General features: G+C 44.6%; 1 protein-coding gene across 2 annotated transcripts; it reads left to right on the forward strand.

Moving 5' to 3' along the window:
* The first annotated feature begins 1,067 nt into the window (after positions 1 to 1,067).
* On the forward strand, positions 1,068 to 22,960 carry THSD1 (thrombospondin, type I, domain containing 1). Of its 2 annotated transcripts, XM_009581890.1 has the most exons (4): positions 1,068 to 1,209; positions 7,096 to 8,061; positions 16,248 to 16,406; positions 21,585 to 22,960. In XM_009581890.1, the coding sequence occupies exons 1-4, from the start codon at positions 1,152 to 1,154 to the stop codon at positions 22,958 to 22,960; spliced, it is 2,559 nt and encodes an 852-aa protein (XP_009580185.1). In that variant the 5' UTR covers positions 1,068 to 1,151. The 2 variants fall into 2 exon arrangements, with proteins under 2 accessions (XP_009580185.1, XP_009580186.1); XM_009581891.1 differs by lacking the exon at positions 16,248 to 16,406.
* Positions 22,961 to 24,752: the final 1,792 nt, after the last annotated feature.

Genomic DNA, 24,752 nt, shown 5'->3' on the forward strand with positions numbered 1-24,752 from the left:
ATATCTCATTTGTGATTCCTAAAGAAGTACCTGATCTTTGCCACACCTGGTTCCTACGTTTTACCTTTATGCTCCACAGTTTTGTTCCCTCCTAACTTCCGCCTGCTCCAGTGCCAGATTTCTCTCATAAAATTAGGTTGTAAACTTTATGGAACAAGAACTTTCTTGCATGTTTGCATGTCGGTGAGCACAGTAAGACTGACTTGCCAGCACTCCTATGCAACACAAAAGAGCAATTCTTGTATTTTGAGAATGGTTCCCTTGAGCCAGATCTTCTCTTTTTAGATTCTCCCCTACTTCTGTTTCTGAAGCAAACTGTTGTTTTTGCTGCTATCATTGTGCTTCCAACCTGTTTTATGTGATTGTTACAAGACTCATAAAGACAAGTTTAAAGCACATGGACATAAAATTGTGAAACTTGCCAAAAGGAAGTCTATTTTTTGTCAGCTTAACCAAGGCTGCAGAGGATGTAAACATAAAAAATGATGGAGGAAAAAGTGGAAGTTAGCACCTTCTCCATCTGATCAGTCTGAATGACATAAAAGGCAGTTACAGATCTTTTATAAATCTAGTAAGATAACTAAATATATTACCAGAGCTGAATAACGGGGCAGGTTAAGGACCAAAATGGTAGTTTTCTACTGAGTCTCTTTCATGCTTGAAAGCAGTTGACAGTAAGTAATATGAATTGTGTAGCAGCGATAAATCTGCAATATACGTGCTGAGGTCAGAGTTACATTTTGTATAAAATACTTGTTATTTCGCTATCATGAGTCTTGATCTTAATATAAGACATGCACAGCAGCAGTTACTGCAGTGCAAAGGTAAATGGTTGTGACCTGTCTTTGTTGTTCTGGCTCAGGAGCTGACATTTCAGGAGGGAAAATTTATTGTACGGTGAATTGTAGTTGTACTTATTCAGATCCATTGATACAGTATTAGTAATTGTTAAGTAAATAGGAGAAAAGTGTTGATTAATAGTGTATTTTTTTTTACTTACTAGTAGGATACCTTCCTTCTTGTCTTTTATGAAGCAAAGTCAACACAGCTGTAATTTTTTAACTTTCAGGTGTTCTTGGAAAGAAGTGCCTGCACTTTGGAGCTGAAGAAGGACATGAGGAGTAAAAGGATCTGGGATCTCACTGGTCAGAATGAAACAGATGTTGAAAGATTTTTCAAATCTATTGTTAGTAGTGCTCTGTGACTACGGTGAGTATTAGAGCTTTCAAGCGAAAACTGTGGGATGTGTATTCACAAGGTGGTTTATGGATGGTGCTGTTTCCAGATGATCTGTTGAAATCAGATGCCACAGGAACCACCACTGATATGCACAGAATATAGTCTAGATCTTATGCAATATTTAGGTGGAAAATGCAGCTTGCATAAATTGCCCCTTTAGATCAAAGTGGCAGGAACCTTTCCTGCTGTAAATTTGCTCAGAGAAATAAACAAGATAAAGGAACAGATTTCCGTGGGCATCATCAAGGGACTGGCTGTGTTAGGAGCGGTAACTGGAACTCTGCTCTCTTGTAAGACTCATATTTCATAATATTTAATGAACGTCATGGAAGATAGACCTATTTTAGATATCCATACCAGGATGGGCGGAACTGTGCCATAGAAGTACCTGTTTCTCTCCATTAACTTGTCGTGGTTTAACCCCAGCCAGCAAATAAACCCCACACAGCCGCTCGCTCACCCCCCACTCCGGTGGGATGGAGGAGAGAATCGGGAGGGCACAAGTAGGAAAACTCCCGGGTTGAGATAAAAATAGTTTAATAATTGAAATAAAACAAAATAGAACAGTAATAGTAACAATGAGAACAACAACAAAAACAGAATATACAAAGCAGGCAATGCACAATGCAACTGCTCACCAACTGCCGACCGCGTGTCATGAACGGGGGGGGAGCCACCCCCCCCCTCGTTTTTTAGACTGAGCATGATGTCACATGGTATAGAATACCCCATTGGCTGGCTGGGTCCGCCACCCCGGCTGTGCTCCCCCTGGTGCAAGCACCACCCAGCAACAGCCAAAGCATCCATGGGCCATCAACGCTCCTTTCATACCAAACCCAAAACACAGCACCCCCCCCCAGGCTATGGGGAAGAAAGTTAACTCTGTCCCAGCCGGAACCAGGTCAAACTATAAAAGGAACCTATGGTGGTTGGCTGAGATACAAGCATCTACAGTACAGGCAACCTCCTGTGATTGAGTGAGCCCCTAACCGATGGACTGAAGCTGCCACTTAGAGAACAGGGGTGTTCTTTCCTCTGGCCATATAAGAAGCCAAAGGATGGTATTCATACTCATTCAATTTTAGTCACGTAAAATTAGGCAGCTAGTCAGAGGCAATCAGTCTCATTTGAGTAGTCTGTGCACAAATCAGCACATACTGAAAGCAGCTCCAACCCATCTGAATCTGAGATGTGTGGAATGAGGAAGCACCTCCTTCTCACCATCAGCTGCCAAGGAGGGAGGTTAGACATCTAAGTTCAAGTTAGACAACTGTAAGATGTCTACAAGCTGAGGGGCATCCTATGCATGGTGTCTTATCTTTTCCAAGGCTGTACTAAGTAGGAAGTAGATTTGCAAAGGGAATTAATTCCTTATTGCACAGTGAGTTAGAAATTTTTAAAATGGGACTCTCAATTCCTAAATAATACATATGTTTTCTAAAATTACATTCCTAAGTTAAAAGCAGGTGGTGTTCTGATAGCTGCAGTACATTGTCAAACCATGCTAAAGGGTTAATCCATGCACTGCTGGAATGTCTGTAGCATGCAAAAAACAGAAAAAGGTTTGTTTAGTTCCCACTTACGGAATGAGCTGTAGTAGCACGTAGTTCACACACCAAACGGTTGAATATGTCTTGCAAAGGAGAGAAATGGACCAAAAATGTATGCAGTTTGCTTTCCTTGTATGAGTGAGAAAAATCTTATTATAGGTAATGACTGAATAGTAAGTATGCTCAGCTACTCATGCCTCTGTGCTTGCTCCATCTTTGCTCTAGAACAAGGGATCACTAGAAGGTGTAAAGAACCTAGAATTGCCATCTTTTAGATGAACTTAATTCCAGTAGAAGTGAAGTCACTTGGCTATGGCTTTTAATTCTTTTAATAAGACAAAGTTAAATATCCAAGTTAGGAACACTGCACTGAGTGGGGAACACAATGAAGGTAAGTGTTAAATTCACTTAACCCAAGAAGTGAGGTGAATGATTGTGATATCCACTGGTTCTTGGTGAGCCAGTCCTGTAGGCATTCACAACTAATTGACTCAGAGATAAAAGCTATTATTCCTGAACTTTATAGAGCAGGGCACAGTAGGTAATTACAGGGTGCAGTTAAAGAGCTAAATCTCTGCTGCAAACTTTAGGTGCATCATCTTTTGCCTTATTTCCAGTTAAAGGGTAGTTCATAATTCAGAAAATGACTTTGAAACAGTTCTGCCTATACACATCTTTTGAGTATATCACATGTGTACATAGTTTTTAGATAACTGTTTCACTCATACTTCTCTGATTCAGACCAAGACTATTTTTTAAGTGATCCAGTATGCTCTGGAAAATTACTGAAATGCTAAAAAAAGCCCTAACATACAACAAAACAGTATTCTCATTTCTTACCAGTTTTTCTGATGTGTTTGTTCTTCTTAGCTCTGTGCTACTGGTGGCTGACAAGCCAACAGCACAACCCAAGTTGGCTTAAACACAATTAAAAATAAATAAATAACAGAATAGCACCCTCAAATAATTCTTCTCGCCCTTCAGTGAAAACAAGGATTTTCCTTTTGATCTTTCTAAGCATGAGTTCTTGTAAAGACTCCTCTGGCAGGTCGGTGGCGCCACAGCCGGGCCCCATTCAATGGGAGACCATTGTAAGGACAACCGAAAATACACAAATGCATTGACAGCTGTCCCTGACTGGCTGTCCAAACAACTGGGACCAAGTTTTCGCATGTGACGGAGTCGTGCGCGTGTAGTAGGCTGGAGGGCAGCTAAAGGAGCTTGCAGTGGAAGCTGGCTACTTCTGACTGGTGCCTTTTGGAGCATCATGAAAAACTGCTATGTGGGCTGTCCAAGAGTGCAAAGTTCTTGTGTTATTAACCAAAGATGGGGGAAAAGATGCTGTGAGCTGGGGTGCACCAGCCGGAGCTGTGCAATGCTGTAGCAGCATCCTGCAGTAATGCTCACTTTCCTCGCTTCCCAAGTGATCTGCGTTAGGTTTGATGGGAGCTACATGGCAGTCCCCTGGCCTGTCTCCAGTCCTCCCACACACATACACAGTGATTTTAATTGTTCCTGTCTGAGCCATGCCAAATAAAAAACAGTGCAAGAGAGTCAAGACAGTTGTAAAATAGAGTAAGGACAGTAGAGCAGTAGGTACAAACATGAATGCTTTTCATTACTATCACTTGAATGGTTTTGCTGTAAGTTTAGAGCTTGAAGTTGAAATTTTTCATGCTGGGTTTTCGCCGTGGTCTGATTTCTTTTTCCCTTACAATGTTTCCGCTAAGTTGAATCTACAAATTTCTTTTGTAGAAAGATCATTTTGCCCACGTTCAAAGAAACAAAAACTCAGCAACTTGCAAGCATTTCACTGGGAAACTCTAACACAGCTGTGGGAACTTCATGTTTGTTAGAGTGCTCATGGTGGCCTGGGACATGCTTTCTGCTGTCTTTATGAAGATCTGCCCAGACTTGGTCCAGATCTAAGTCCTTGCAGATGAGTTAGTGATGAAGTTCTTTGAAGGGTCGAGTGTGCCCCAACTCCCGCTGGCTCCTCTTGCCAGCCCCACACAATACTGTGCGTGCTCCTGCCTAGGGCAGCAGAGTTCCCCTGCGTTTGTAATACCGGGCACTAGAATTGCTTGTCCTGTGCTCTCTGCTGTCATGCTAGCAGAGAGCAGGAAAGGTGGGAACTTGCTGGAGTTAATTGCAGGCCCGGGGAACAGGAGAAGGGGGAAGAGCTATGAGGCTAGCAGACGAGGGCAGGAGTTTGGAGAACCGTGGTAATAGTGATAGAGTTAGGATAGTACCCAAGAGATATTGACACTAGGTGACAGTAGGAACAGGACTGGAAAATATGGGCAGGCGCAGATGACAGAAGACATGAAGAGCAAGGAGAATGTGTTGGCAATTCACAGAGAGCCATTTTTCACAGGCATTCAGGATCTGTTTTCTACTCTCTGAGTGTCCAAATTGAGATCGGGTTTGCTGGGATGCCATGTGCTCATCACAGCTGGGATCAGTGGGATCCTGCTTTGGATATCTGAAGGACCATTGTATTTAAAATCAGGTCCTGGCTTTCTTAGGGCATCCACAATTAATTGATACTTGACAGTTTTCACCTTTGTGCCTGTGCCTTGGTTCCTAACACACTAAACAAGAATAGTGACATCCTCTCATCTTTTGGGGATATTGGAAGGATAACTCATTAATATTTCTAATATACTATGATAAGAGCACAATAGAAGAGTCCATGGGGGAAATGAATAATTCTGTGTATTCAGGATGGATTTTGGATGGTGTGCAGTCAATAATGCATGGGACCACCCATGGAAGAATGAGAACAAAAGAGCCCTCTGGTAACGAGCACCATCCATGTGCCAAATGAAGCAGCATTTTGTGGAAATGCAAATCAAAGACTGAGTTATAGTACATATATGTAAGAGTATATGCATGATTTATATGTGTAAGTCTGTGTGTGCCACCTTCATTTGGACTTTGGATGTGGTTGGAGTTGTGGTTGGAGTTATTTTAAGGACGTGTTATAGCTGGTGGAGAGTAGTAGGCTTTTCTAGTGCACACTGCACCTCACCCTGATGTAAATGTCTATAGCTGGTCAGACGAATTTCTTCCTGAAAATTTTCCCTGCTGACAAGAAAGTGAATCCAAAGTGACTAACTCAAATTGAAGCTTAAAGTGGTAGGCGTCTAATATTATGTGAGATGAGTCCTGCTACTCCTGACTGCTGGGTGCTTGCCTTGGCAGTTGCAGTATTTTTCCAGCAAAGTTTTCTTTGAGGTAATCTTAAGACGTGTAACAGATTTAACAAGTCAAAGTATTGTTAGTTGATACTACTTATGAAAGGATTGCTTTAACTGAAGTTTTACACTTCCGTGGCACCTTCCATCCAAGACTCAAAAGCTTTTTCCCAGACAATTAATTAAATAAAGATGTCTCACAGCACATTCTGTGTCTGGAATAGATGTATGCAGTTCCGATTTTTCAGATAACCTTTCTATGTCTGAAATCCTTAAGTTTCAAGCAACGCAGAAAAGCTAGCTGAGCTGAGAACGAAAATGTGATCTTCCCAATCCATTGGTTTAGATATCATCTATCGCCACTAGTTACAGCATGTCTCAGGATAATTTGGCAACTTGCATAAACATGGTCATGCAAGAAGTGCATTTAAAAAGACTGCGCCATTTATAATGAAATGATGTCATTTAGACATGTTGCACCACATCTGAGACAAGAAAAGTGCTGCAGTCACCATCACTGTTATTTTCAGCTCTTTCACTCAAGTGTCTCTGTGATGCAAATGAGCAAAATGAAAGATTCATAAGACAGAGCAAGAGAAGAGGCTTCAAAAAGCATCATGCAGACTTCCTATTTTATTTAATTTGAGGGACATTTTTCATGTTTCTGTATTAAGAAACTACTGTCCTTTTTTGCTCAATTTATAGCTAAAGTAAGTGGAACAGCTGGCCACTGTGAAGTGGACTTTAAGAATCTGTAAGTGAAAGAAGTTGAGAAGTTTGAGAATCTATCCTGATAAATAAAGTTTTCTGTGAATCTTTTGGGTTGGGTTTTTTTTTTTTTAACCTTGTTTTTAACCTTCCTGAACATGTTACTGCAGTGGACTTTGAGCTGCTCCAAACCACGTCCCTGCACAAAGGAGAGGTGGTGAGCTTTAATTGCTATAGCTAGGACCTTTTTTTTTTTTGTGAACTGATTCACTTTAAAAACTTTGAGAACCACTTCTTAAATATCCACTTTATAAATCTTTGGTTTCTTCCGTAAGATAGATAAACAATCAGTTGTCTTTTTGGTTCTTACTACTGTTGTGAAACTGTTTTCCTTTCAGTTCTTGGCGAAGTGGAGTATCTCCTGTTGGAGCGCCCAGGTCATGTAGCCTTCAGCAATGACACAGTGTCTGTGGAATATCAGTACTATAGTGGTGGTAATGTGACAGCAGAGCATCTGTCCATCCTATTGCTGGATGCCAGCAGCAACAAGATAATTGCAAGAAAACAGCTTCCAGCAAATCAGTCCCAGGGGATGGTGGAGTTTGAGTGTTTCCATTTCAAGAGTGCTGGGAACTTCTTGTTCAGAATGGTCTCTCCCAGCGATAATGGCAGTGCTGTCCAGTGGAGCAGAAGAAGCGTGTCCACCCTCCATGTGGAATGGCCTGTCTTTCACATTGATTTGAACAAGAGTTCAGAGGTGCTTGGGAGCTCCCTTCAGGTTGGACTTTTTACAAATGAGCAGTTGTGTGCCATGAACGAGACAGTGGTTTCACTGGATGTGATATTCACCAGCACCCTTTATGAATTCGGAAGAGTAAGCTCTGATGAGACTCTGGGCATTAGAACTAGCAAAGGAATTCTGCTCTCTAGGTCCCAGTGGGTAGAGTTTGGTTGCCCACCTGTTGGTCAAGAAACATACATCACCGTGTTACTGAAATCGTTAGAAACACATTCCATCATTGCCTCCATAGGACCCATAGATCTTCTCCACAAATTTGGATACAGGCTGGTTGTGGCACCAGAAGCAACATGCAAAACTTTGGTTCAGGTCTTCGTAGTGTCTCCACCATGCACTTCTATCAGCGGAAAAATTGTCGTCTATAAAGAGGCTCTCAAGCATCCTAGTCAAAGAACAACTTGGCTGTATGAAAACACCCTTCACCCAGGAGACAACAGGACAGAATTTAACTGCACTTTGTTTGATGTGGGGAAGAACAAATACTGCTTTGACCTCTTTAATTTCTCAAACCGAAGCCATTTCCCAACAAGAGTTAAGGAGTGTATGATGATCCAAAGGAATATGGGTTTGTACTGATGTTTGTCCTCTTTTAGCCAAAATCGGCACTCTTCACAGCCAACATGGGTAATGATAAATAGGTTTGTTTGTAGTGTTCCCTATTGAATAGCTACTTTTTGGGTCTCCTACACCAGCCAAATAGTTGTCATATGCAGATGGGAACAAGATGGAGTAGACTGTTATGTAGAGGCATACACAAGGACATTTGGTAGCAAATGCCGTTGTGGTAGCTTAAAACTGCGCTAAGTTAACACTAAGTACCAACCAAAATCGTTTGGGGCGTTCTGAATGATGGATCTATCTAGTCCGGGTAAAACTGAAACTTGGCCCTGTCAGTGAGGTAAGAAGCTACTGCAGTAGATCTGGCCTACTGGAGACACTAAAGGTAGGATTAGTCTTACCTACACTTAAGTGTCTAAAAGCCAAGGGTCCAACATTATGTAGTTGTCTAGCTTTTTAGTCAAGAGAGACAGGCATCTCACAAGGGTGATTCATGGGTATAGAAGATGCATGGGCTGAATCCTCACCTGGGTGTCTCTTTCTCTAGCCCATTTGCTGTAGGAGTTTAGAATCCTACCTGTTGGATACACAAATTTTGGTGAGATGGGTCAGGATTTGGCCATAGCGAAAAAGACACTGTTGTGTCACTTGGGGGCTTTTCAAGCAACCTTTCAAGACATGTCTCTGCTGCTGCTTAAAACAGACCAGGGTGCATTTTCTGACGCATGACGCCACCTGGCAGATCATGGGTCACATTCATATAGCTAAACCTTTCCTCCCAGAAAAGATTAGAATCATACAAACTGCCAGCTAGGACAGTCTGTGGTCCATATAGTCCTTTGGGCCATGACCAGACATGGTCTGGGAGAGTTCTGGTTGGCAGAAGTGAAAACCATGTCCAGGAGTATGAATGATAGTGGTTAAGGGATGATCACAGTTAAGTATGATCACAAGACAGAGCTTGAGCCCATTCCTCAGCCCTGTTAAAGGAATATCTATACATGTTATGCAGATGTAGCTTCAAAGGTGGCAGTCCATGGTTTGGCAGAATCTACAAATCACAGTAGCATGGCAGAGGAAGCAGATGAGCCAAATGTCCTTCTCTCCCTTATTTGTGGAAGGCAACCACAGTGAGGGATGGGCTGTATGTGCACGAGGGGGTTGGGGTTGGGTTGGGTTAGGTTGTGTTGCCTATACCCTGGAACAGAAAAGTAAACGTTCTCATTTGAAGCAGGCTTGCGTCCATATGTAACGGACACATGTCTTTCTCATGTAAACACTTCAAAGAGTTGAAAGGTTTGAGATGTACACATTTTCTACACCTCCCCACCCTGGTCTCCCTGAAAAGGAAGTGCAGGAACTCGAGCCAAAAAAGGGTCATTGCACTTCATGGGAAGGTTTCTGAGCGGGGTCATCAGGAGACCAGGAATGTAGGACATGCTCCATAGCACAACAGTCCGGATACAGCCTACCTTGATTAGGTTCCTAGTGTGATGTGATCTTACTTCGTACTATTTCATAAATTCTAAAACTGTTAGCTCTTTAATTAACACTCTGTACTAAAAATTACCTCTATTTTCACCATATGCCAAACTTGGTATGTAGTTCTTCTCTTAGTCTTAACTTCCCATCTACATTCTCTGTTGGCACTCTCTCTCTTCCTTTAGCATAAGAAAGTCTATGTAAAAATGAAAGCATATTATTTTCTTAATGGAAATAATTCTCAAGGAAAAAGGAAGAGAGAATTCTAATTCTTTCTCTGTGCTTGGGTGGTATGTTACGCTGATGCGATCTAGATAATTACCCTGACAGATGAATACCTAGGATATGACATAGATATGTTTCTGTTTTGACTGTTTTAATTGATGAAATCCACCTTAAGCAATGACTCCCTGCAATCTGCTTTGTTTCCTTGGGTTTCCCGATAGCACCATCCTTACAACTGCAGTGGAAAGAATTGGGGTATGCCTGTGAAGAACAGAGTTAAGTCAATAGCTGCCAAGTTAGAAGTGTCAAATCTACAAAGCCGATGAAAGCAAAACCACACCACGTAGCCGTAAATAAAATGTCAATGTGAAATTAATTAGACTGCAGCACATCTGACTTCGTGCCTGTACCTGCAAGACTTCAAAGCCCGCAGGCACCATTTGAAAGGAGTGGGGTGTTCTGGGAGGGGTGCATCAGCCTGAAGCCACGACAGGCGGAGTGAACCTGCGCTGCCTGCGATGGCCATCCGCCTCCCGGCTGTTTCGGAAAGCCCTCTCCCAGGCTCAGGAGTGTCTCACCCTGCTGCAGGGTACCTGGATACCTGATAGCTGTTCATGTAAAACGTGTGGCTGCTGAACAGCAGGTGCCTCTCCACAAGTCACTTATTTTCTGCTTCGGACTTCCTGACCTCACTCAGTTTAAGGCACGGAGAGGTGATAAATCCTCTACTCTGGGCTCCTGTGCAGCGTGGGCCATCACTTTTCATCCAGCTACCCTGGTGTTGAGTCCCACAACTAGTCTGCATTCGGCTGCCACTTATGCTCCAGAGAGTTACTCAGGCTTTTGTTGAAGGCACCACAAAACAGAGACCCTTCTGGTAATTTCTCTCAATACTTTGCTCTGATTTTTTTTTTAAAAAAAAGGGGAAACTCTGTGTGTTTCATAACTAAAGCTCATCTAACTACATCCGCTAGTGACTCGCTCTTATTCTGCTGCTCTCTGCTAGAGGAGACAGCTGTTTCCTATCCACTATCTTCCCACCGCGAAGGCGTTTGCACATCCAGATCGTCTCAGTCATTCCAGATAATCTCAGTGTTCTTTTTAATAAACTAAAAAGATTAAGTCTTTAGTTGGAAGGTATTTTTTTCAGGATTTGATTAATTTTCTGGCTCTTTTTGGCTCCATTTCAATTTTTTTAAACAGTCCTTTTGTTTGATGGGTTACCAGCTTTGGATGCTGTGTTCTGACGTCCTCCTCACTGATGCCCCTTGAGCAGCTACTTACTGCTCCTCTGCTTTAATTTCCACCGGTTGCATTAGGTAATTTTGCCATAACTTTTACCCTGTAAACTCCTCTTGAGGTGTTTTTGTGTATGACCTTTCAATATGTAGTCTACCATCCTGCAGGTACAGTTTGTATTCCTTCTTCCTACATTTTACATTTTCCTGAATTACAATCTACTTTGCTTGAGTTATCCTAACTTAGCAGGTAACATACATTGCTCCATACCACTGCACTATCTACTTATGTCATCACAGGAGTGACATATTTTCTCAGTAATGGTTTTATATTTATTTTCGTGTCAACTAGGCAAGCATTGTACAGCACTGAGCCTTATACTAATCCCTTTGGAATCTCTCCAAATGCATTCCCACTCGGAGATGGTTTTCTGTTGACAATTGCATATCAAATCTGTCACTCAGCCAGTTCTTACTTCATTTAGCATATGCTCTATTATTACGAAGCAGAGATATCGTCTTGTAAAAGATCAAAGCTCCTAAATCGTTAAAATTATCTTCATCCAAACCACAGAGGATGAGATAAAAGAAGATTATCTTGCCACACCCATTTTCCATAGATTGGGCATCAGTTATATTCCTGACCCTTTGTCAATTCTGCTCTTTACTCCTCATCCCAGCCAGGTTTAGTCCAGCCTGTGGAACAGGAATCTGGCTTGTGTCTGGAGTAGGAAGGAGAAGGTTCCCGGTGGCCCTGAGTGGGCCAGGACAGCAGCTCTTCCAGCCCAGGCCACCAGCTTCAGAATGAGTGTCACGAAGAAGCTTGTGCTAAGACTGTGAATATATCTATTAAAGGTGGGGAATACATCTATTAAATGTGAGCCAGCAGTTGTGCAGCTTTCTGTAGACTCCAGCTGGAGAACCTGTGAAAAAATAACAGCGAGATGTGAGTCACTTCATTCATCTCAGTGGGGTGTTAACTGTTTCACACAAGTGACTTAGAGAGAGTCATGCAGCTAATTTTTTCCCTGTGTTTGACGGGATTATTTGAATGTCTGAGGTAGGAACCTCTGCTAGATCATCTTACCCAGCAACAGATGTATTACACGCTCATTCTTTTCAATGCTTTATCCTGTGCTTTGCTCATCTGGGATTTAAGCGTCCCCAGCAGTGAGACTTCTGCACTCCTTAGGAGGATGTTCCATGTCCTAGCCTGTATCCCGCTTGAAACATTCAGGATGAGACTGCTAAAATTGATCGGTAATGCTACAGCATATAAATGGGCATATTTTCTTCGTATTTCCGGTGTTAATTACCTTTCTTTCACAGTTCTTAGTTACACTCTGGAGACCAGTTTCAATTTTGGTGTGACTCCCAGTGAAGTCTCTTGCTGACAGCAGCGATTAATTTTGTTCATCTGACTTTTGCTAACTGTCAAAAAAAAGCTATCAGGAGGTCAGCAGGGCATAAGAAGTGCAGCTGTTACCAGCAAAGGGAAATTCTGGAGGGAAAATTGGTCAGTAAGGGAGGAGAGGAGTAAGTGGAGTATCTAGGGGTCAGGCAGGGATATACAACTTCCATCAAATTCTTGCTCCCTGAATAAGACTGTATGAATCAGACCTGCCTATCTGTAGGAAAATCTGGGAACCAATTAGCTCTATTGCCTGAATCTGTACCTGGCTTGCATTTATTTAGAAACGGGCGGATGCAGGGGATCCGGGTATGCCAGGGCTGGTTTGTGCCCCATCTGCTTCTCCTGTGTCAGTGAATGCTTCATCTCCACACCCCCACCATTTTAGGAATAAATTGGGTGTTATGGACTCACTGGGATAGCTCTTAGCTTCTGAAGAAAAATTTTTAGGCTGTGCCTCCACAATTCTTAAAGATGCCTGTTTGTGGGGAAAAGACTGTAATTTGCCCAGGTGGAGTCTGGGTTTTCTTCCTTTAAAGGGATCCTTGTCCTTTCGTTGTCCAAATTAGTAACCTGTTGGAGCATGCCACCATTTCAGTGCACCCAGGCTTCATTTCCATGGAAATAAAGAAACACAGAAAAGGGTGCTTTCCCAGGTCTTACCCAAACACGAATACAATGGGTGTACACCCAATCTCAGGACCTAAAAACTGATCTCAACTTCCACAAATACCCTGCAATCCCCCAGGCTAGTGTAGGCGTTTACATGAGCCTGTAAACAGTTAGTGATTTTGTCCCATATCACTGGTCTTGTTGAAGTGCTTAGGACTATCACGTGCATCAGGCTGGGAGGATGATGCTGAGCATCCCTCACTGACTGCGCCATTGGATAGCACTGCATGCTCAAAGTCTTACGAACACAGAAATTTGAGGGGAGATATTTGTGCAGAACAACAATTAACACAGTTAATTGCATTTACCTTTCATGTTGGCAGATGTGCCAACTGTCAGCTATTTCAGACTAATTCATCAGTTAGATGTCTTCACGTTGATAATTGATTCCTCAATTGTATGTGAAAAATTTCACACTTATTAGAGCTAGTTTGCAGTGCATACCTTGTTTTTTCCCCTGGCGCTTTGGATCTGTTTGTCTTAAATGCAGGTTAATCATTTCATTTCCTTGGGGGAGAATAAACTATGCTTCATTTTCTTTTACATTCTGGTAATTGCAGGAGGTTGCAGAGCAAGTTGCAGGAGTTTAAATCTCCAGTCTTTCATGGAGCTGGAGCGTTTCCTGCTCTCCTGCTGCTTAAGGTGCGTATTCTTAGCCCCAAAGCTATGGATGCCAAGTGTTTTTGCTAAGGAACTCTGTGCCTTCAGCTGAAGCCGAAGTCAGTGAAAAGCACCCCGGAGCAATGGGCACATCATAGGTTTGACGTCAAAGTTAGAAAATTACTCATCCTAAATGTTCTTGTACGTTGAAGCCCACAGGCATCAATGCGGAGGCTGCCGAACACCCTCCACTATCCCCAGTGTTAGCACTGGAGGCGACCAGAACCTTTCTGTCTGGGTCTATATCTGACTGTAATTAACAGAAGTTTAAACGAGCAGGGAATGTGGAGAGAGGGAAATGAGCTAGCTCACACCCTGGAAATTATGGCAAGGGACTCACCAAGCTGCTCACATAAAGTAGTCTATGAGGAGGTGGGTGCTTCTCCAGCTAGCCTACCTCCCTCTGCCAGTGATAAGGGACACTGCTGGAGTCTTTAATGATACTGTTAGGAAGAAAAGTGTTGTGAGATCCCCAAATACTGTGATACTATGAAGTCTTTTGGAGGAGGGATCAGTGGGCCCTTGACTGACTATTAATTATGGCCATTTTTCTTCCTGCCCTCACTAATAGCTCTGCTCGCTGACTGATGTGATTTTGCAGCTGCCAGGGCCTGTACCTTCCCCAGTTCCCCCCTCCTTGGCATCCTCTGACTCCCTTTCCTCCTGACACCACACACCATGCAGTCTTGCTCCGTTTCGCACTTGACTGGAAACTGGCGCAGCTGCAAACTGGAGGAGGAGTGTGAAAGCTCAGCCTGCTTCTGGGCTCCTCTCCCCTGCTGTAGCAGCTCCCCAGCTTCAGAGACAGAAGGGTGAAAGCAGAGAGGAGCACAAAGAGCAAAAAGTGAAAGACAGCTTGGGATCATCAATATCGCAATATTATGGTAGGGTCAGTGGCAAATAGCTGGGGAGGTCTCTTGGTGTTGAGTGGGCTTAAAACCACAGCACCACTGAGGTGTCTCGCCGTGCCCATCTCTACTCTGTATTAGGCGACGCAGAAGTACTCGAACATGCATGCACACAGATGTGCGTGAGTATGTGCCCACACACGCTTTGCAGCCTCGGCTGACAGCACACGTGTAAGCTCAAAACCTCCAGGCCTCATCCTGCAATGCAGGTGAATACCTGCACTCAGGAGAGCAGCCCCGCTGGTTCTGTTACACTGCTCGCATTAACGTTACTCATACTGGCGTGCTCACAAAAATTTGTAGGACAGGGCCCAAAGCAGTTAAAATTTCATGTTTATTAAAACACAGCTGTATTTATTTTTGTTCGAGACTTTTAAAAATAATAACACACTATGAACAATACAGCAACCAATATAACCTGAAATCATAAAGCCATTTCCAGTCATGCAACACTGTCTAGTCCTTTAACATCATAAATCGTTCACCGATCAGGAGCTCGGTGGCGTGCTAGCAGCAAAACAACGGTGTAAGAAAATTAAAGATCGTGACCTGTGTTGGCAGTAGCAGCACCATAAATTATTTAAAAGAGCAAACATTAGGAAATCTAATCTACATTTTGTGATTTAGCTGATTTTCCACTTTATCTGTGAGTGGTGAAATGGAGTAAGTGGTCTATTGTTTTTCTTTCTGGCACATTTCAAAGCCAGGTACTGAGTCAACTGACCCATAGGAGAGTCCCTAGGGTATCTGTCCTTAAAGGTTGCATCTGGACTGTGCATTGGTTTGGAATTTAAAGTTGTGGTCCTGCTTCAGCGTGACAGCTGTCAGATATGGGCAGGAATGGTGTCTTTCTCTCTCTAGGTTCTCACTGCTGTAAAGTTTGAGTGTTGAACGCTGGATGAGGATGTTGTCTAAGCAAAAGAGGGATTTCATTACATATTAAAAAATGATAATATTTGAGGTAGCATTAGAACCTGAGCCTGCCTCCACTTAAAATAAATAAATGAACCTGCAAAACTTCATCTTGAGTTAAGTGCCTAACCATAAGCAATAAAACAATAGGGACCTGTAAGCTATCAAATGAATGATTCAATAACACGTTTGTGTGCTGAGAAGATAATAAAGAGAAAAACCAATATTGCCATTTCATTAGGCCTTGTAGGCTTATCCTCCTTTCACAATCATATAAATCAGGAGTAACTACACTTAAGTCAATGAAGTTATCCTGCTGTAAAAGCACTATTTGTCAGACAGGAATTGGATTAATATATAAATTACGAACCCATTCCAATGATTTGTGGATTAATTTCCATTTGCTGTTGTTCCAGGCAGGTCCTGCCAGCCTCAGTTAACTGACCGCTGTGTTGCTGGCTGGCAGTGGAGTGAAAAAAGGGAAAAAAAAAAGAGGGAGCGTTGCCCCAGACTCTGATGGGAATAGGAGCAGGTCCCTGGAAGCTTCTTGCTCTTTTGGTGTTGCCATTTGCATTTTTTGGTTATTTATTGCTGTTTTTCTTAAATATGAGAAGACATATGCTTCTGTCTTTAAAGGTAAGGAGGCAGACGCGTTCCTCATTGCTGTGAGCTTGTGTATTTGCAGAAACGTGGAGCCCGTGGCAGCCCTGGAGCCCCTGCAGCGTCACCTGTGGGGATGGCGTCCGGGAGCGCTTCCGAGAGTGCCTCACCTCCTCACCGGCAAAACCAGGCTGCGCTGGATCACCGAGGGAGACTTCCTTGTGTTCGCTGGAGGAGTGTTTGTGTACGTAGCTCTGCTGTCCTCTTCCCTGTGGTTGCGTGTCTGCTCTGGCAAAAGCAAAGCGCCTGTTATTAAAAGGGCTTTGTAAAATGGAAGCATCCGATCTCTCCTTCAGTCGTATTGATTTTGGGGGGGTGTCACATTCCTGCGGTTGATGGAGTAAGGCGGGAGCCTACATGTTTGTGGGACAGCTGGAGATAGGTCTCCAAGATTTTTGCATGCTGTGAGTGCCGTGGACGGCGTTTAAAATCTCCAGCATGGCTGGCGGGTGGGGAAGGGCTGGGAGAGAGATCTTGGGGCTAGCAGAATGTGTTCAGTAGTGAAGGCCAAAGACTCCAGACAGTGGAAACCTATTAAAAAGAAAACCTATTAAAAGAGGACCCGCGGTGTGGGGGTCTCACTCTGGGATTTTTTTGAGGTGGCAGTGCCAGGTCTCCCCCTGCTCCAGCCTGCCACCGCTGTTGGCCGGTGACAGGGCAGGCTGGCCGGTGCTGGTGGGTGGCCAGTGGATGCGGATACAGGAGACTTGAGCCTCCTGTAAGGTGAAAGGGGGTTACAGCAGCTGCATGGCCGACGGTGGGGCTGTGCCAGCACCATACTCAGGTGTTTGCAGCCAGCGTGAGGGGCAGGAGAAATGGTCCCTTTTAATGGGGTGATGGTGCTCAGTCCATGCAAAACTTTTGCTTCTTGTAAACTCCCTGCTGAAAAGGAGACTGCTGATGCCAAAGGGCCCCAGAGGTCCATCTGCTCAGAAACTGGCTGATCTACAAGCTCCAATGCCTTTGTGTCCCACAGGTGCCACAGGGGCAGAAGTGGGGAAGGGAAGGTGCACAGGGACTGTGCAGGCTCCTAGGCTCTCAGGCTGTAATTTAACAGATAATTTAAGCTATTACAAAGTGAGCAATGCCTTACCCCTTGCTTTGACTGCTTCCATGCACTTACTTGTGCTGGCAAAAGTGGAGTGTGGAGAACTGGAATGGAGCCAGCTAAAAAATGGATAGTTTGGGGATGTGGGGAAGTTGTTTATCACATGGCCACTGCAATGCTTGTGCCACTGAAAAGGGAAGGGCAGCAGAAGGGGAGAATGTGTAGCTGGAGCAGGAAGAGGGCAGGACTCCTTTTTTGATGGAGGTGTTGGCTTGAACCAGTTTCAAGGTATTTGTTGAATGAGTGCCTCAGAAGTATACAGGCAAGACTGAAATGTATTGTGGAGCACTGTGAGAAATAGGTTGATATTGAACAAAATGGAGGTGGAACAAAATGGGGGATGGAACGCCTCTCCTATGAAGAAAGGCTGAGAGAGTTGGGGTTATTCAGCCTGGAGAAGAGAAGGCCTCAGGGAGACCTTACTGCAGCCTATCAGTACTTAAAGGGAGCTTATAAGAAAGATGGCGGAAAACTTTTTAGCAGGGCCTGTTGCAACAGGATAAGGGGGAATGGTTTTAAACTAAAAGAGAGTAGATTTAGACTAGGTATAAGAAAGAAATGTTTTACAGTGAGGGTGGTGAAACACTGGAACATGTTGCCCAGAGAGACGGTAGATGCCCCATCCCTGGAAACATTCAAGGTCGGGTTGGACAGGGCTCTGAGCAACCTGATCTAGTTGAAGATGTCCCTGCCCTCTGCAGGGGGATTGGACTAGATGACCTTTAAAGGTCCCTTCCAATCCAAACTATTCTATGATTCTAAAAGGTCAGGTGAAGGGAAAATATTAAAAATTACATTCCATCAAGCCAGGTATTGCATTTTGTCAGTGTTCGTGCAGCACTTGGGATGTTTTAACAGTTTGTTGTTAAGTTGTCTGATGTTTTGTGTCTGATGTTTTTAATGACTGGAAAATGCTGGCCCTGTGGGTTTGCTTATTTCATGAAGCTGTGAGCATAAGCAGACAGGAACAAGTCAGATGTTTAGGGGCCCAGCTTAAAGCTAATGCCCTGCTCTACGGGTAGTTGTCTTCTCCATGCCACTCTGTCAAACTGCTGCGGGCAGTGATGCCACCAGCAAAAGGCAGTGGGGTAGTTGGTGTTTTTCTAAAGCTGATGCTGAGCTGTGCTATTCCGAGCCTCCTGTTGCCTGCTGGAGGGGTATTTCCATAAGCACAGTGTTTGGCTCGGCTTCTTGCCGGCCAGTTTCATCCTCTCCTCTGGAGCTCAGAGAGCAGTCCTGGTGCACAGAGCACCTCGGAGGGGGTTCTGCGCATGCGAAGCATGTGCTGGACATGCGATTTGGGTGTGCACCTTGCTTTACACACACAGAAGGGACAGGCCTCTCTGGTGCTTCTCGGAGGTGTCACTCTTTCTATGCAGATGTGCAGCTGTATAAGGCTTATGATGGTTTCCAAAGAGGTCAGCTGTCCTATGCATATTTGGTGCACATGGCCGTGGCAGTCTGGTTGGAGTTACTGTCTGACAGCGCTGAGCAGGTCTGGACAATCCTCAGATTCCAGCGGGGTCTCTGGGTTAATAAAGAGGGTTTATATATAGAAAACCCAGATGCACAGGAGGCCTGCATCTGCACCCATTGCCGTGGGATCATCTGGAGGAACTACCTCACTTCTCTCTTGCACATGGTTTCTAATCTTCCTGCTCCCACGTCAGGAAGATTCCTTTACAGGATCACCTACATGATTTCATCTCATTGAATCTTAGGTTGCTCAAGAAGCGACTCGGCACTGTGATCTTACAGTGCTCATCTGCTGTCTGATCTCAGGCTGGGAGTGTCATTCCTCCCCACCCCCCAACTGTCCGCACCTTTCTGGAGCAGGCAGGCTTTTTTTCAGCATAACTATGTTTGCAGTCATTAGTCCAGCAGATGGAGCAAATGGCTGAATAAATGAAACCAGCGTGCAGTCTAGGGGCAGAGGTAGGTGAGGTGGAGAGAAGCAAATCTAAGTGACTATTTGTTTCAAACCTTGCTGTTTGCTAGCTTTTATCTTTCTACTCTACAGTGTGCATTCCAGATAGAAAATAGAGCCTTTAGAAAACAGCTGTGAGGCTGAGAGAAGGATGGGCCATGAATGAATTCCTCTGCTGTGGTGGTACTGAACAGGGCAAATGCTGGTCCTACTTTCTCCCCTGAGGTCAGCGTGTTCACTTGCCACTCAGGCTCCCAGAACAGCAGTGCTCCGTGCTCCAGGCATGATGGTGTAGGGCTCAAAGCAAGTTTTAGGGATCCTCCAAAAAAGATTCAGCAGGCAGTGGTCTTGTTCTTTATGTTGATGTCAAGCTTTCAGAGTGACATGAAGCTCAAGGTTAATCCCATGACAGGATTTTTCAAAGGTCTTGGGGCTGTCAGGTAGCCCTGAGTCAAAGAATGGGTCTTCTGCCCACCCAGCACCCCGCACATCTGTTATTGTAACAGCCTGAGATCTTCTGGCCTGTGTTCATCAGTGCATTTGCTCATCCTGCATATCTAATAGCTGTGCTACCAGCTCACTGTTGAATGAGTGTTCTTCTGCATTATGGGAAGTACATGGTTTCTGCTTCTCATTATTCTGCAGATGCATTTCCTATGGCTGGACAGTCACTGTGGTGCAGGCAGGAGCACTTGGCAAGTTTTACAGCAGACTGTCCATCACCCCGAGGGAAGGCTCTGGGTTCTGGATAAAACTAGAGACTGGGAGAAGGTTGTTAAGTGGTTCTGGTCAACCTCACAGCTTTGTGGCCAGCTCTTGTCAACTACAACTGAACAGCCTTATCCTCCAACAGCATTTTCATGGCCTTTCGAAGCTGGTATTTGGCCACAAGAAGTCAGGAAGTGAGTGCTACCTGACACTAAAATTATCTGCTGGACCAATTCATCCATCAACCGTGCTGTATTCTGCTCAGGGCTGCCACTGAAATGCTGGAGACCTTGTCCAAAAAAAGAATTATTAACCTCTCATTGGTTCAGCTCTCTGTAAGGTGGTGCAATGTGCAGGTGACAGGTTTAAAAGGGCTGTGGAAAGCTCTGAGATGTTCACATTACAGGTTTGCAGGATATTATTTCCCATTTGAAGGCCCATCTCAAGTCTACGACAGAAGAGTGTCAATACCAGAATGCCAGGGGCACCAGAGCAATGGCCGCCTTCTCAGTTAGGAGCCTGCTGTGGAGGGGAAGGTTTTGTCCTCTGGGGTTGAGATGACGGGCAGTGGTGGAAGAAGGGCCCTCAGGGGACTGCTTAGAAAAGTTACACTGCCCCTGCTAGTGCTGCCTCTTTTCTCTTCAAACTCTCTGCAATTCTCACACCCACTTAAGCTATCCTAAAAATAATTTTAAAGTGATACCTGAAGTACTAGCCTGGGTTGGGTTATTTTTACTCCTTTTATGGCACTTTTCACCAGGGGATCTTAGTGTACTTCATAAAGGAGGGTGAATATTGTTGTCCCATTTTACATGCCTGGTGAGGCCGCACCTCGAATCCTGTGTTCAGTTTTGGGCCCCTCACTACAAGAAGGACACTGAGGTGCTGGAGCGTGTCCAGAGAAGGGCAACGAAGCTGGTGAAGGGTCTAGAGCACAAGTCTTCTGAGGAGCGGCTGAGGGAACTGGGGCTGTTTAGCCTGGAGAAGAGGAGGCTGAGGGGAGACCTCATCGCGCTCTACAGCTACCTGAAAGGAGGTTGTAGCGAGGTGGGGGTTGGTCTCTTCTCCCAAGTAACAAGCGATAGGATGAGAGGAAATGGCCTCAAGTTGCGCCAAGGGAGGTTTAGACTGGACATTAGGAAAAACGTCTTTACTGAAAGAGTGGTCAGGCCTTGGAACAGGCTGCCCAGGGAAGGGGTGGAGTCGCCATCCCTGGAAGTATTTAAAAGACGTGTAGATAAGGCGCTTAGGGACATGGTTTAGTGGGCATGGTGGTGTTGGGTTAACGGTTGGACTTGATGATCTTAGAGGTCTTTTCCAACCTTAATGATTCTATGATTCTATGTATTTAGGAGTGCCTTATGGAAATGGTAGAACAGGCAAAAGTAATGATTACATTTAAAAGGTTTGTGGGAGCCTTATTTTAAGTAAGTAGATCTGTTCCTGCCAGTTTGAAGTGATCAGTAGCAAGTTACCTACAATGAGCAAATTTTAATGGCAGACAACTTCCTGTACTGTATTAATTGGTTATTTTTTCTTCGTAGTAAAGTATCCATCCTAAAATACCAAAATGCTGATGACAGTGCAACTCTGACAGATGTGTGTGCTCTTTGTTACAGCTATCAAGCCTCCCGCCCCACCTTCTGTCCAGCCAGGAGAGGACCAGAAAGCAAATAATATAGTCACCATCACAGGTATCTCCCTATGCTTGTTCATCATCTTTGCCACCGTTCTTATCACCCTCTGGAGGAAGCTCTGCAGAGCTCAGAAGTGCAGCACCGCTGTCCGCCGAAACTCCATCCATTCCCCCAGCTTCCGGAAAAACTCCGACGAAGAGAACATTTGCCAAGGCAACAAGCAGCGAGACAGCTTTGCAGAAGGAGGGGATGCCCCTGTTAACATTCCTCTGACCTACAGGCGAAGCCTCCAATTTGCCCAAGAAGGTGATGCCTCTGGAAGTGAGAACTTTCAGCCAAACGCCCAAAAGATAATCCCTCCGATTTTCAGCTACCGCCTCGCACAGCAGCAACTGAAAGAGATGAAGAAGAAGGGCCTTACTGAGACCACCAAGGTGTACCACGTCTCTCAGAATCCCCTCACGGACACAGTTGTTGGTGCCACCACGATGCTTCCCCTGAGCGGGGAAAACCAAGAGGAGGCAGCGGCAAACAAATTTAGGATCAAATCTCCGTTTCTGGACCAGCCAGCCAGTCAGCCCAAATTCCCAGGGGAAAGCTCTCACCCTAGGCTGGATTTTCCATTCTCACAGGCCAATCCTGCAATGAGCCCTACCCAAACCTTGATAAGAAGAGCTCATTTCAAGCACCAGGATAACAGAGGGGACTTGTCTGAGAGGGGCTGTCACAGAAACCCTCAGTTTAGAAGAACAGCCAGTTTCCATGAAACTAAAAAGGCCAGGCCTTTCAGGGAGAGAAGCATGTCCACCCTCACCCCCCGACAGACTCCTCTCTACAACTCCAGGAGCAGAACATGGGACCAGGGTTTGGAGGACAGGACGAGGCCAAAATCGAGAAATGCTAATCCAACTTGTGAAAAGCTGGATCAGCCCCACAGCACTGTGCTGGGCTGTGAACCGCAGGGCCATGGCGCAAGGTGCCACCACAGGGCAGGTCCCCCGGTGAAGAAGCTGGACCTGATCACTGACCGCCAGCCTGCCAGTCAGGAGAAAGCAGCTGATAAGCCTGAGCCCAGCCGAAGTAAGAGGGGCCCTTCACCTAACTCCAAAGGTGCGTGGCGGAAGGAAATGGGCTCGGCTGGCAAAGATAATTCCCAGAGAGGCCTCAGTGTAAGCCCTGCCCAGTACCGAAGGGACAAGTGTCAGAGCTTCCCCTTGGACCCTGAGTTTGCCTTTTATGATAATACTACTTTTGGCTTAACGGAGGCAGAGCAGCAGATGATCGACCTCCCTGGGTATTTTGGTTCAAATGAAGAGGATGAAAAAAGTACTTTAAGCATTGAGAAGCTGGTGATCTGAGTGACTCATTGCAGCCCTGCAGGAGGGGCGTGCGTGGGAGAGGATCTGCAGGATCTGATGGCTTCTGGTGGAAGGAGCAGTGGGAATCGCGTTCCCTCTGCACGGAGCAGGAGGGAATAATGCCCCAAGTCTGACTTGTGGGAACACATTTCTTTCTAATTACTGGAAAGTGCTTCCATATCATTATTTTTTGTATGTATGTGTGTAAAATACACACAAAATACCCTGGGAAAGCATGTGTTAGTGAAGGCGTGATGCCAGAATAGCCAATAGATTTTATTGCATAAAGCTGTCAGGTTTCGTGCATTGTACATAATGAATGCCACTGATCTAGCCTTTCTCACCTTGTGGACCGTGTACTAGTAGATTATGATGTCCTAAAGCATCCATTGTCCACTATCCTCAACCATCTGTCCTAATTAGTGAATCATTTCTCATTTAGAAAACACAAACCTCAAGTTGTGAGAAATTTTCATCGTTTTTTTGGTAGTTGTTGTTGAACTGTGTTAATTCATTGTAATTGCTCAAATAAGTCGTATGGTGGTGTTTCTTTTACCTGGTTGCACGAAAGTGCAAGCAATTGATGCTGAATACTTGGAGTGAATTTAAAATTGAGGGGGCATTTTTCATCATTCAAGACTTTGATATTTTCTTTCTGCCAGTATTTATAGCAAGAAAACACAGTAACTTACAAATATTTGCATTTACAAAATGAGTAGAAAAGGGCATGCTACTGGGGGGGCAAAGAAAATTGGTGATCAAATATTAGCCCTCAGAAACATTACTGGAGCATTTAAGTACCTGTAAAAGGCAGTGAGAGAACTGTTGAATCACCCATCTTTTCTATAATCACCTTTGCCTTTATTAAACATTTTCTTTTCTTTATGTAAAGAAATTGACAATAATGCTACTACAGCAAGTTCAAAATAAATTATGAAAAAAACCCAGCAAACAACACGTTTATTTGATGAATACCTGTTTTGCAGACACAAAGAAAAAGTAAAATGGCTTGACAGCATCTGGTGATTCCGGAGAATCTTATGGTGAAGTACAAAAGTTACATTGTGGTTTTTGTCATGCTTTAAAACCAGAGATCACAAATTGGCGATTACACACTGCTGCAAGTAGAGCTGATTGAAACCCCAGTTAACAACAGAGATGGAGCTCGGGCTCTCAGCGAGAATGACTCAGAGACTTTGCTTGCCATTTGTTAGGATAACCGTCTCTTCAGGGAGTTTGCAAAGACCAGGGGAGTGCTATTGGGCAACAACAAGAAAAGAGGAGATGCCCATGGAGGATGGAGTGAGAGAAGGTAGGTTCAGGCAGAGGACTGTCAGTTTAAAACAACTCTGCCATAAGGAGCGCAACCCTACATGCCCTTTAACCCGCCTTGTGGGTGTGAAGGAAAAATTAGCATGTGCTTAGTTCTCTGGCAGTAGGCTGCTATCTTCGTCAAAACTGGCTTTCTGAGTGGAAAGATAGATTTCCCAATCCCGCACTTTTTTTTTTCTTCAAACCAACAACAATTTTAAAGGGAGAGCAGCATCACTGTGCATTACCCAGTTACTGATGGCACCCCACTGAAGTGTCCAAAGCATGCACAGGTAACTTGACAGGCGCACAGCGGGAGGGCTTGCTGTGACAGCCTGGGAGGAGCCAGACGCTCAGCATTTGGCCACCAGAGACAAACCCTGCCGTTTGAACCGCCTTTTTGATGGGTAACGTTTTGCAGCTGTTTTGCCGGATCCGACTGGCAGGGTGATGCGAGCTCCCTCTTTCCCAGGAGCTGCGC

This window comes from Fulmarus glacialis, unplaced genomic scaffold, assembly GCF_000690835.1.
Source record: "Fulmarus glacialis isolate BGI_N327 unplaced genomic scaffold, ASM69083v1 scaffold6387, whole genome shotgun sequence".
NCBI lineage: Eukaryota > Metazoa > Chordata > Aves > Procellariiformes > Procellariidae > Fulmarus > Fulmarus glacialis.